Consider the following 13,730-nt stretch of genomic DNA (forward strand, 5'->3'; position numbering starts at 1 on the left):
GATATGATCACCAAATCATGGCTCGACCAAAATCATGTGACACATACAGTAAATGTAATGTGTGATCTTTATAAACGAAACAGCTTGTTTTTAAATAGAATAGTTTGTGATTTGCATCCGTTATTGTGTAAATCACTTTGAAATTAGTTTTGTTGCATGCGCAAAGTAAAGAGATCAACAGGCTGCACCTGCAGCATTTGTGAAAGTGATGTCTTCATGTGATGTATATGTTCACATTGGTGCATAAAAAGTACTCTGCTACCTGTATGTCTATCAAAGACCGTTGATTGCATCAAAAAAATGTAGTTACGTTTTTGAAGTAAGTCAAATATGAAGATGGATACAACTTATTTACGCAGGGTCGTCGTAGTGGGGGCAAGAGTGGAACTGACTTCCCAGGGCCCCAAAGGGGAGGGGGGCCCTTAAAAATTCTGAATGTTTGTTTTTGTTTTTATATTTAAAAAAATGTAATTATTTTATTAATTTAATTTCTAAGTACTTAATGAAACTGGCTGAATAAATCGATTGATTGACTGAAATTTGTATCCAAATAGGCTTCCTGAGGTCACCTCTCCCACCCCTACAAACCAAATGGTTTAGTCTTTGCCTTACGCAATCTATATACAGTCTATGCACACGGTCGAAGTGAGTGAGTGACAGCTGGAGAAGTGTTTTTTAAAATGTCAGTCAGGAAAGTATATGATAAGTCGGGGAGTAAGAAAAGAAAAGAGAAAAAGGAAAGAGAAAGAAAGGAAACAGAGGGCAGACAACCAATTTCTTTTTTACAGAAAGGTGAGCCCAACTAGTAATAACATGGTTTATTATGACCGGGTCAGACTGGCTGTGCCGCATTTGTGTGTTTCAGATTCTCAGTTGTCTGATGTTGTAGCCGAGGGTTTAATTCACTGTTAATGAGAGCTCATAGTAAAATAAGAATGTAGAGTTAAACTGGGACATTTATTTTATGTTTATTTTTCCACATCTATTCAAATCCTTCTCAAAAACAAGAGAGAGCCTATTGCCCTTCACTTGAAGTTTTTTTCTAACCCTAACCCTAACCCCTAACCCTAACCCTAACCCCTAACCCTAACCCCCTAACCCTTTTCACAACACGTTAAAGACGTTTAGGGACTCAAGACCCCAAGTGATGAAGCGTTTCAGGGGTCATTTTGTACCATTCTACCTGCAAACAAGTCTTAAGGTGTGCAACAGTACGGGGTCTCCGTTGTCGCATTTTGCGTTTTAAAATCGTTACATATTCTCTATTGTGGCCGGTCCAGCACCCCCACCCTCTTCTTCCGCAGCCATGCCTTTTGTAATATGTGCAAAATGTGGTTTTACATTGTCTTGTTGTAATATGCATGGATGTCTCTATGTACTTTTCGGCATTGATGGTGCCATCCCAGAAGTGTCAGTTAACTTTGCCAAGGGCACTGACACAACCCCATACCATGTCAGACCCTGGCTTTTGGACTTGTTGCTGGTAACAGTCTGGATGGTCCTTTTCATCTTTGGTCTGGAGTAAACAGCGTCCATTGCTTCCAAAAAAGACCTGAAATACTGACTCGTCTGACCACAATACACGTTTCCACTGTGTTACGGTCCATCCCAGATGCCTTCGAGCCCAGAGAAGTCGACGGTGCTTCTGGACACGGTTAACATAAGGCTTCCTTTTGGCACAATAAAGTTAGAACTGGCATTTGTGGATGTAACTATGTATTGTAGTGCTTGACAAAGGTTTGCCAAAGTAATCCTGAGCCCATGTGGTTATATTGCTTATAGATAAATGACGGTTCTTGATGCAGTGTCGTCTGAGGGATCGGAGAGCACGGCCACCCCCTCAGCCACAGCCAATCTCTTTTGGTACAAAAGACAGCAGCAGAGCTGCCTCACGGAGACACACTAGGAGAGACAAAGAGACATGGGACATGTACGAAGCTCAAAGAGATACACTCAAGAGAACACAGAGACTGAGCAGAGCCAAGAAACCTGAAAAGATTATGTCTGGGACAATTTATGTTTGTTTTGAATTTATGTTTGCTCAGTAATAACGGAAGTTAAAATGTTGAAGACTGAGTTGTTCGTCTCTGGCTGCTGTGGTGGTCAACTGCCACAGTGGCACCCAACATGGGTCTCCATGCAGCCAGAGATGCGGACCTGCAGAAGAAACAGTTTGTAGCATAGTGGAAAAGTGTGTCAATGAGTTATTGTCAGTAATGGTAGAGCATGTGAGTAGGCGTATTGTATGTCTTGTGGGTCAACACAGGCTGCCTCTCAGGCCACACCCAGTGAGTCTAAAATTAAGCCAGGGTCTGCGTTCCATCGTAGATCCCTTGAAGGTGACACTTAGTCTTGCTTACTAGTCTTGAATGGGGCTTGGCACGCCCTGTTGGAGGAAAGCGCTCATTCACCTCTGCTTCTTTCATTCCAACGCAGTTGTAGAAGGAGCAGCGCACAGTATACACTGTCCCCTCAACTTCTAAGTGTTATCTTCATTTTGAGGTTCAGGAAACCTCTTAGAGTGGCTGGCATGCATCCAGGTAGCTCTCTCAGCAACTTTCACTGACGTATGCATGGTCAGTAACACCAGGAACACTCCTGTCCACCTTTTCATCATCCAGTTGTTGCTCATCAATACCTTAAACACTATCCAATCTCCAGGTCAAGCAGTGTAGTCTGGGCTGGCTGTGATAGGGAATTCTTCACATGCATGCAAATATCAGATGACAGGTTTTGCGCATTAACAAAGCATTTCGTCATCACATAGTGCTGTATTGGTCAGATGTCTCCTAATTCGCCCTATCCCCGTGTTCAGCGGTCTGCCAAACAACATTCCAAAGGAGCCACCAGCTGTTCCTCACTCTTGCTATCATTTTCTTGATAACAAGGTGGAGAGCTTTTGTTCATGATAAGCCTGTTTCTTCACAGCATTTGTATTTATAATTTTTTTTTAATTGCCATTTTCTCTGTCTACAGCTCCTGCAATACTTTGGTGATAGGCACAGTGGTTTTTTAGATTAATGCAGGCATGGCGCTACACCAGGGCTAAGGTGTGCAATAGCCCTGTCACAAATCTAAGCAGCCCTGGTTAAGCCCCCTCAGGCATTTTAGTAAGCTATATTTTTATTTTTAATAATAATATTTAATTTATTAAGCCTACTTAAAAGTTAATAACCATACAGAGACACACTGTGTGTGTGTGGCTATGTGAGCTATGGATCATTTTCTGATCAAAAGAAAAGTGAGGGTACAGAATGATAGTCCAGAGTCAGACACTGTCTGCAAGGGGGGTGTCAGGGACCGAGCAGGAAGATCAGAGAGCCTCAGACAGTTTCTTTGAAAAAAAAATATTTTAATTTTGTTTTCATTAACAAAAATGCAAAAGGATAAACTTTACAAATTTGGGCCAGTAAAAGGTCAACTAACCAAACTAGCCTCCGGTAACAAGTGAAGACAAAAAACTGCCCCTCAACTGACACAGGGGAAACATATATAGTGGCTGATCAAGCCACTCAAACACAAAAGGGGGATAGACTTAGACATACTAACATTGAAAACAAACTACAGCCACAACATAACACACCAGTATAAGGCCATATAATATTAACTAAGGAAAAATAATTAAAAATAAATATCAAACAGTAGTCAAAGATTAACAACTAAAAATCTAAATAAGGAAACAATGATTACGAGAGACATGGTGCAGTCCAATTAGTGCTTAAAGCCATTTAAGGTTGTCTGCTGCAGCTGGGCCTCCTTTTGATGGCTGGCCAGATGACTCCAGCAGCAACCCCCAGGAACTGGTAACTCAAAGAAAACTTGATTAATTATCACAGAAAAGAGATATAAATAAATTAAGTATGTTGTATGAAACCAAAATCTATGTGTCCACTTATTTATATGTGATGTGGGTGTGTGTGCAAAGAGAAACAAACTAAACTAAGAGAAGCAAATTAAAGAAAGGTTACCACCATGTTACTGAGTTTCAGTGTGTGGTTGCTGGTGCGGCCATCACAGGGGGCAAAAAGGATGCAAGGAATAAGAAAGATGGTTTGGAGAGAGAAACTCGTGAACCACGACCAGTGGTGCAGACAGAACATTTTCAGTGGGGTGGCCAGGATGGAAACTGTGATAGTTTTGGGGTGGCATAAAAAAATCACTATTACATGAACATAAAAATGTGTTTGAGTAGAAAATACGGGGCTATATAAAGGCAAATCTTAAGCTATACAAATGTACAAATGTAGTGTAATATACAGACTATCTTTCAATTAACAGATCATTTATTCTTTTATTTTTATATTCATACTTGTTTTTAAAGTTTTTGTGTAGAGTTGAGTTGATTGATTGTTGCCGTTTTATTTATATTGTATGTAGGGCCTGCCACTGAGGAGTTGCACTGAATTTCAGCTGTGATGATAATAAAGGAATTCTGTTCTATTCTATAATACAAGTGTCCCAAACTTCTGACTATTAGGGCTGCGCAATATTAGGAAAACATGCGATATGTGATAACGTTGTTTAGAATTGGGATAACAATATGGCATGCGACAAATTAACATGAACAGTCCCTGGATACTGACGCAGAGACCAAGGACAGCTCCACAGCCGAGACAAGGCACCACTGGATCAGGGGCAGACACCAAGGAGCCATGCACAGCTCAACTAAGCTAACTTACAGTGTTAAAGGGGACATAGCATGCCCATTTTACCACAAGTTGATATGGTTCCTTGGGGTCTTAATGAAATGTCTGTAACATACTTTGGTCAAAATACCACAAGGATCATTTAAAACAGCACCCTTTTTACCCTGTATAAAACAGCCCTCCACAGAGTGACCTGTTTTGAGTGCCTGTTCCTTTAAATGCTAATGAGCCAGCTCCCCCTCCCCCCCATGATTTGAAACGATATAAATTACATATTTTATATGATATAAATTATCAAATATGCATCCCATACTTTGTATTCCCCTTCTGTTGTCCTGGAGTTTTAATTTTCCCAATCACATAATTAAATGTCCCCCTCTGCCCATCCACTACAAGCACACAAGCAGACAGACAGAGAGAGAAAGAGAGAGGGGGGGGGGGGGGCTATGAAGACCATCATTTACCCCCGAACCCCGACATTCAACGGGTACAACAACAAGCGGAGAAAGCAGAATCGCGGGCTGACCTTATATATACAGTCTATGGGGCTGACCAGCGGAGAAATGCTCGTCCCGTGTGAACAGCCAGGCGGCTGCGCGCTTGAGAACGGCGCTGCGCTGCCTCGCAGCGGCGCTTCCACGTCCGGTGTTAACCCGGCGTAACGAGTGGGGGGGGCTCTGTGTGTTTGTGCCAGTGTTACAGTAGTGCTGAACACTGCGGAAGTCTTCCACACTGCTGGCTGTGTGGCGTTGACACAAATTCCAGCTCACGCACGGGAGAGCGAGCGGTCGCGCCCGAGCAGCTGCTGCAGCCTCCCAGTCCCAACGATCCAGACAAATGCCACATGTGAGTGAATCGCGGGCTGACCAGCGGAGAAATGCTCTTCCCGTGTGAACAGCCAGGCGGCTGCGTGCTTGGGAACGGCGCTGCGCTGCCTCGCAGCCTCGCTGCGTCCGGTGTAACGAGTGTGGGGGGACAGGGGGGTGATGAGGTGGGGGGTGGGCCAAGGCCATGTAGGGAGACTTCCAGTGCCTTGTTACGACACAAAACCCAGGAAGCTCAATCGAGTCGCTCAAGCATGACATTTCTGACTTAGAGGAATCATAACAAAACGCGCGAGTGTTTTTTTCCCAGAGTTTTTGGGTTGGTAGACATGCCAGATACCCACATTAACCTGTAGAAGCACTAACAAAGTGGAATTTGCATGCTATGTCCCCTTTAATGTGGGGTCTTTTCATACATGGACTTTGAAAAGTAATTCTTTTACAGTTTGTCGGTAATTTATCGCTCCTCTCGTGTCACGTGTGCGAGAGAGAGCAAGGAATAGAGTGTGTGTGGAGTTTTTCATTAATGGCATGTAGAAGGTTATATCAAATTATGGTCTGATAGAATTGGATTATGTGGATAGATCTTCAATTTTAACACCATATGACTAGGTCAAGTGTGTGGTTAAAACAATAAGTGGGTTGGTGTACACATTGACTGAAACCAATTGAGTCTAATATTGAAATTAATGCAACACTAAGGCTATCATTATTAAGGCGATCAGTATCAACATGAATATTAAAGTCACCGACAATAATAACTTTATCTGTTAATAGATAGAAAATAGGATTGGCTGGGTGGGTGTGGCAGATTAAGAGCATGACTTTCAAATGAGTTATAGTTTAGTTTACGATTAATTGATAAACTGGATGTAAAAGTAAGCAGCCACTCCTCCTCCTCGGCCAGAGTCTCGAGGAATGTGACTGTTTATATGACTGGGGGGAGTAGATTAATTTAAGCTGACATATTCTTCGGGATGCAGCCAGGTCTCAGTGAAGACGGGGACAGCAAACCTGATATGACAAGGCAGCCAGACAGAGATCCTTCCCACCGGGACAGCAGGTACTTCTGATAGCAGATAGACCACAACTGATATAAGGCTAACTAAACCATTGAAAGACTGAAGTAGGAAACAACTTCAATTGCAACAGGAAATTTTATTAAAATGATAATATTCTTAATGTATTTTCTAATTTGTATATTTAGCCATCACCTTCAAATGTATGTGTATTATTTTACATTCTTTTAAATGGTGGTCTCATTCCGTTGATAGCGTGAATAATCATGGAAATATTCAAGCAGATTAAAACCTTAGAATCATATCACTAGCAAAATTGTCACTACAGACTCTGTAGTGACAATTTTGGCTGCGGTTGCGGAACAAATTAGAGTGGCCAAATCAGCTGGGGTTCAGCCACAGATGGCGCTCTGCTCTTCTAGATATTCAAGGTCTCGCCTATTTCCTGCTTCTGTGTGCAGTTTACAGCAGAATACATAGTGAAAATTATCCTTCACAACAGTTAAATGTTTATATGTTGAATATGTCATGTAGTGGAAAAAAACTAAGTATGGTGGAAAACTATTTTGTAGTTGAAAAGTAACTTTTTGCATACCTGTCTGAGACTTTTATGACCTGAACTGTTTGTGACCTGAAACCTATGTGACCTTTCTAAATACCTTTTTGACCTTTCTATTACTTATTGACTGTCCAAGAACTTAATTTCCGTCTGCTTTATCTTCAAAGGAAACGTATGCAAATCAGTTTCCTGTGTCTTAATTCCTGTCTCAAACTGCGCCTACAGAACCAGTCTGAACTGGCTCAGACAAACAGCCTTAGTTCTCCTATATAAGATCCTTGCATTTGACTGTTCTTCATCTTCACTCTGAGATCCCTGTGACTCTCTGTGTTGATCATTTCTGCAGAAAGCCGCTATTAAAATACACAAAGACAAATTTGGTGTTCCAGCCTCTTGTATTTTCAGATTTCCTTCACAGTCACAAACATAAATATTTCCAACACTTCCTGTAGTTTACCCGTTTCAAAATAAAAGCACTCCAGCCGTTCTGTTGACTTAATCTATTCATTTGTTTTCAAAATGATCTTGTTGTGAAATATTTGCAGGAGCAGAAAATGCATGGCTTCATACTGTATAGTACTGGTATTTATTTGAGTACATAGGACTACTTTTATACAAGGAAATACAGTGATCACACCAGAGACCTCACAAAGGTTGTAGTTATATTAGAAGTTAATGTAAAGAACTTCAGGTGATGGGCAGTATGCTCTCTCTGTCTCTCTAAAACACACACACACACACACGGCCATTTTCAAGGGAAACCCTCTGTATAAACATAGCGCTGGCTGTAGCTCAGTCTGACACAGGTGTAATAAACTGTTATTGCTAGTTGGACTCCCCCTTCTGTGGAAAGAAATCTGTCAACAGTTGTCTTCCATCTGTTTGCTTTCCTTCTCTTTACTTTTTTTCTTTTCTTATCTGATACCCCGACTTTACGTTCACTTTCTTGAGTGACATATTGAACACCACTTCCTACTCCAGCATTAGCATTAGCAGTCAGTCAGTCATTCGATGTTTATAGGAGAAGCGTGTGGCAAGGACTAAACCATTTGTTTGTAGGGAATCAGACAGGTGACCTCAGGGAGCCTCCACTATTTTTGGATACAATATTCAGTCACTCAATCGATTTATTAAGCCAGTTTTAGCCAAGTACTTCAAAATTAAATAATTACAATTATTATTAATATCATCTAAAAAAAATCAAAGTCACATGCATAACCTCTTTATAGAGATTAGGTACACAGTGACTGCTGTTGTGATGATAGTAAAGAGTCAGAGAATATTACTAGTTTAAAAATGACGATTATTTTATTAATCCAAAACCTGCTATAATCTCAATTCAGTGACAAAGTCACATCTATGAGCTAACAATATATTCTAACAGGGGGAAAAAAAATTGCCAAAGGGACAGGGACATACCAGTCTGTGTGCGAAGAGGTGTCTGGGACTGCTGGTACTGAACGTACTGTCAGATCTGTGCAACGTGTTTTACCTGCTCTTATATTAAAACACTGAGTTGCCTCTTTTCATGAGTGAGTGTCTGAGAGATTCCATTATCCTGTCACAGTTTGTCAATGTCAACTTTATTCATATAGCAAATTTAAAACAACTTGGTTGACCAAAGTTTGTTGTGACCGTGAATGAAGAGCAGAGGCCACACAATTGGGACAAGTTAAATGACTTCCATTACTCTTTCTTTTTTCCCTCCCCCTGCGGGGGAGACTGAGGTGTGGATACATGAAGCACCAGCAGTCCACACAGAGTGACAGAGATGCCTGTCCACCATAGAACAGCATGCGTCTCTCCAAAAATCACCCTTCCCAGGAGGGCCTGAACACACAAAGCAAAGAGACTTGTGAAATGGAGATGAGGCACAAACCTTAACACTTTCACTAAAACCTTATGTATTGTATTATAAGAGAGCTTACTGAGGAGATGAAATTGGACGCAGTGGTAGTCACTGTAGCTCTGGCTGTAGAGGAGCAGTGTCGGAGAGCCTTAGAGAAGAACGTCCACATGACAGTGTTGCAGGTGAACAGCAGAGCTCCACACAGCATCCGCAGGGGGGCGTGGAGCTGGAAACACAAAGATGGAAAATAGGACAGCAGAGGTCAGCTACAGATGTTCAGTGTGGTTCAGATCTTTGGGATGTTTCCTTTTTTATTTGTGACTAGATGACATGTGCTGTATTGTTTGTATGTCATTCTTTTTTTCTACATTTAACTATTTATAATAACATGATTAATATAGTAATTCTGTTTAGATTCAAGCCATGTACATGTGGTGCCATTCATGCAGACAGGAATAGTGTGAAAAGCAGCAGGGAGACTAATAAACTTATGAGTTAAAAATCTCATGATTGACGCTATGAATTTCTCTTGTATCGACATATCAAAATAGCTGCTGTAATCAATCTGTGCCCACTTCTGTGAATTTATTTGTTCCATAATAATATATATTAAAATGTTTCCAAAGGTACTGAAAGATATGTAACATGAAATTTTAAAAATAACTAAAAGATACACATGTACAGAGGAAAACAAAAGAATAAATAATCCACAATGAGTGACTGAAATAAAACATAACAGGCAAAACGTTATTATTATGTGTATTGGAAGGCTTTACGAAGGACACAAACAAATCTTGTTGTTCAATGCTTTGTGTGGTTGGAAGCTATATTGGCTATTCATCTATGATGCTGGAAAATGTTGTTATTAAATATTGAATCCTTTATTTAAAATCTCAGGAAAACGCAGGCTGCAGGACCTGAAGACAGAGCATGAAGGTGTCCTTGCTGATTGGTTAGACGTTTTTACACAGTTTGTACAGTGTTTCCCTATGGTGTTTACCTGAAATGAGGGAAGGTTTCTGTCTTTACTGGCCCTGGTGTTATTCATTCAGAGTTACAATGTGCTGTGATGGAACTAACTATGTTAACGTGACATTTTTCAATAAAGCAGGGAAGTAGAATGAACATCCCCAGTACTACTTTTAAAAACTGAAAATGGCAGATTAATCTGAGGTAAGGTGATTCTTACATGCGAGCTCTAGGCTGTGTTATGGCCTTCTTGTACCTTGAACACGTCTGAAAATTGAAAACTTCCATTGATCATGTTGCAAACATGAGGACATTTTAAAAAACATTATGAGGATGCTGGGTCAGCTTGATGGTCCTTGCTAACTTCTTGAGTTCATACTGAATACCATATTTACAATGTCAAAGACTTCTCTATTCCTTCATGGAATCTAAATAAATAAGTGCACCTGTTCGGATAATACAGGCTTGTGTTCTTTTCCAGTTATATGACATTCATTCTATGTATTTGTTTTTCAAAAGGGTTTAAACAGAGCCAGGCCATACATACATTTAATTACATCACGTTTTCCTCAGTATCCTTTAGCAAAGGCATTCTGATATCAATTTAACATGCATTGACTATTCCTCATATCCCCAGTCTTCTTCAAAATAAAGTACAATGTTGAGCAAGGGACAAAACATGGAACTGTGTCTTACCCAGTCACAATCTGTTGTTCCACCGTATTTTTCCATCGTTAACTTACACACGTCTCTCATGTAGTCTGCACCAAGGGACAGCTTTGCAGATAGAGACGCGGCCGCACTCAAAAAACCCGCTAACAACGCGCAAACAGACCACGAAAGCATACTTGACGTGGGTATAATCAGTGTCCCTTTTGAATTGGAGGCTATAGTCCCTGGTTTGTTTCCAATAGTATTTAGAACAAACATCTGCTAAATGAACGTCGAGAGTTATCATTTTACAACAAGCAACACAGTAACGACAAAACCTTCAATTACTAGGGCCGTGTTCCATTAAGCTCGGCCTCGGAACGCCGTAGTAAAACGTCTACAGATTGGACTGTACTATGCGAACGACACATTTAATGACAGAAGTGCTAATAAACAGTAAAAACTACAGCTTTCACTACTGTTGGTATGCGGAAGGGCCATCTTGGATTTCGAAGTCGGGGGTGGTGAGGTTCCTCCGATCTTCCGAGTCGAAATTCCGACTTGAGGGGGCGTTCCAGTTGCAACTTCCGACTCGTGGGTCGGAAATTCCGAGCTCTGAGGTTTATGAAATGTGGCATAAAGCCCAATTCATGCTTCAGCGTCGAAGCTACGCCGTAGGTACGCACAGGGGGCGAGCATCCATAGTTGTGGGTAGGAGTGTGAGTCGCGCTGCAATTACACCGCCGAAGCGCTTTTGGCGGTAGAGTTTCTGTGTTTGAGTGTCTTCCGTGCCTTACGGACAGTCAAAGCGACGCCCACTACGCGGCACGCCTACTACATACCACGCCCATTTGAATTATATGTTTGCGACACGTATTGCTCTGCGGTGGCTGAGCAAGACAACACACTGTAGTACATGACAAATTTACGGAAGCGTATTGCATTCACTTGAAAAAAAAAAAGTTCTGTTTTTCTGAGATAACTAACTCGGAAATTCCGAGATAAGTTCTGTTTTTCTGAATAATAAAACAATTTTTTTTCCGAGATAATTATCTCGGAAAAACAGGAGAAAAAAAAAATTAGAAAAACAGAGCTTTTTTTTACCTGCTTTTATTTTGAAAGTGAAGTTCCTGTATAGACGCTATACGTCATGGCGCTAATATACGGAAGCGTATTGCATTCACTTGAATGCAATACGCAATAGATAATTGTAATCTAGTATTTTGATGAAGTTACATTTTGCATGGACGTTTCGCATAGAGCCCTTGTTCAGCGGGCTGCATGTAACTGTTGCACTCTTAGACAGTCTTTTGTTTGGCACGATTTCTTGTATTAGCGCCATGACGTATAGCGTCGCTTCAAACTGTCAGACTCTCCTTCTGTATCAATAACAGTGAACCACAAAAGACTAATGTAGCCGAGCGTGTTGTTCTCTTATACTGTCACAGGCCTCAGCCGGAAGAGGACACGAGAGATGGTTATTGACTCGGGACATCACACCCAGTTACTTTCCTTCACACTTCAAAACTTCTCTATCGACAGAAGCCTCTTCCGTTAGAACCCCTTTCAAAACAAGAGTCCCAACCAATACCCTGCTTATAACAGGAACTACACATCAATCTTCCATAATAAAGCCACTAAATAAAATAGCTTACACTAACAAACGAAATATTTGAATTATGGACAAAAATGAAAACTATCCTTTATCTATCTGCAGCATATCCCCGAAAGATGGTCGAGACTTTCAACTGATGTTTCCAGGTTTATTTGAAACTTCCCTAAACAACACCGTAAGAGCTTGTGCCTCTTCGGAGGGTGGCTAAAACATCAAACTTTTCCTTTCTGAAGTTACAGATTCATAACAGTAAGTCCGTGTCTATACAGGAACTTCACTTTCAAAATAAAAGCATGTAAAAAAAGCTCTGTTTTTCTAATATAATTTTTTTCCCTGTTTTTCCGAGATAATTATCTCGGAAAAACAGAAAAAAAAATTAATTCGAAAAACAGAACTTATCTCGGAATTTCCGAGATAGTTATCTAAGAAAAACAGGAAAAAAATTATACGGAAGCGTATTGCATTCACTTGAAAAAAAAAAAAAGTTCTGTTTTTCTGAGATAACTAACTCGGAAAAACAGAACTTTTTTTAATTTTTCAGAAAAACAGAGTTAAGTTTTCATAGTATTTTTAATTTTTGACTGTTATTCTGAATGACGCTCTCACTTGTTGGAGATTTGGTGTCGTGGAAGCAACAATGTCCCGTCTGCTTAGTTTAATCCAGTTTTATTTTGTTTTGGGCTTGAGACACTGGGAGATACTTGTGTCTTTAAGTAATATAGATGGTGTTTGTATTAGTTTGTCGACTTTGCGCAGGCACCTCAGGAGTCTGCGGTTGTTCAGACGGAAAGACCATTCCGATCTGCTGGACGTTGCAGTTTTCCTACAGGATCAGTTGAACGAATATGGAATGCTTCACGGATATAAGATGATGCATCTGAAATGCATTCAGGCCGGCTACGTGGTGACTCAAGAGACAATCAGGCATTTGCTGAAAATACTGGATCCCCACGGAGTGGAACTGAGACGCCGGAATCGCCTTCGACGACGTTTGTATCAGAATCCAGGTCCGAACTTTCTATGGCACATAGATTCATATGATAAACTCAAACCATATGGAATCTGCATCAATGGTGCAATAGACGGGTTTTCAAGAATGGTGGTGTGGCTACATGCATGCTCTACAAGTAGTGATCCAAAGGTAATCGCAGGATACTTTATTGATGAGGTGTTATCAAGAAATGGGACTGCTACTCGAATTAGATCAGACCTAGGGACAGAGAACTGCTACGTGGAGCAGATGCAAATATTCATGAGAGATGATCATATGGACGAATTTTCGAACAGATGCTTTTTGTATGGCTCAAGCAATCATAACCAACGGATTGAGCAGTGGTGGGTTTTTTTAAGGAAGCAACATGCACAGTTCTGGATGAACGTATTTCAGGATTTAAAAGAGTCTGACCACTTCTCTGGTGACTTCCTCGACAAAGGTCTGATACAATCCACATGTCTCGAAGTAATAGAGGTAAGAAAAACTTTTTTTTGCTTTTGAAATGTAGCCTATAATTCAAAGTTTTAATACATTATTTTGTCCATGGTGTCATATGTTAAGCAAGTGTGTGAGGTTCTTCTTCTATATTACCAGCAACAAAAGT

General features: G+C 40.7%; 1 protein-coding gene across 2 annotated transcripts; it reads right to left on the reverse strand.

Annotated features, from left to right (window-relative positions):
• Positions 1-8,650: 8,650 nt before the first annotated feature.
• On the reverse strand, positions 8,651-10,946 carry LOC117776878 (transmembrane protein 42-like). Of its 2 annotated transcripts, none has more exons than XM_034611254.1 (4): positions 10,797-10,946; positions 10,563-10,753; positions 8,977-9,123; positions 8,651-8,878 (listed from the first exon to the last, which is right to left on the reverse strand). In XM_034611254.1, the coding sequence occupies exons 1-4, from the start codon at positions 10,822-10,824 to the stop codon at positions 8,735-8,737; spliced, it is 510 nt and encodes a 169-aa protein (XP_034467145.1). In that variant the 5' UTR covers positions 10,825-10,946; the 3' UTR covers positions 8,651-8,734. The 2 variants fall into 2 exon arrangements, with proteins under 2 accessions (XP_034467145.1, XP_034467144.1); XM_034611253.1 differs by having other exon boundaries at positions 10,563-10,818; positions 10,891-10,915.
• Positions 10,947-13,730: the final 2,784 nt, after the last annotated feature.

This window comes from Hippoglossus hippoglossus, chromosome 16, assembly GCF_009819705.1.
Source record: "Hippoglossus hippoglossus isolate fHipHip1 chromosome 16, fHipHip1.pri, whole genome shotgun sequence".
NCBI lineage: Eukaryota > Metazoa > Chordata > Actinopteri > Pleuronectiformes > Pleuronectidae > Hippoglossus > Hippoglossus hippoglossus.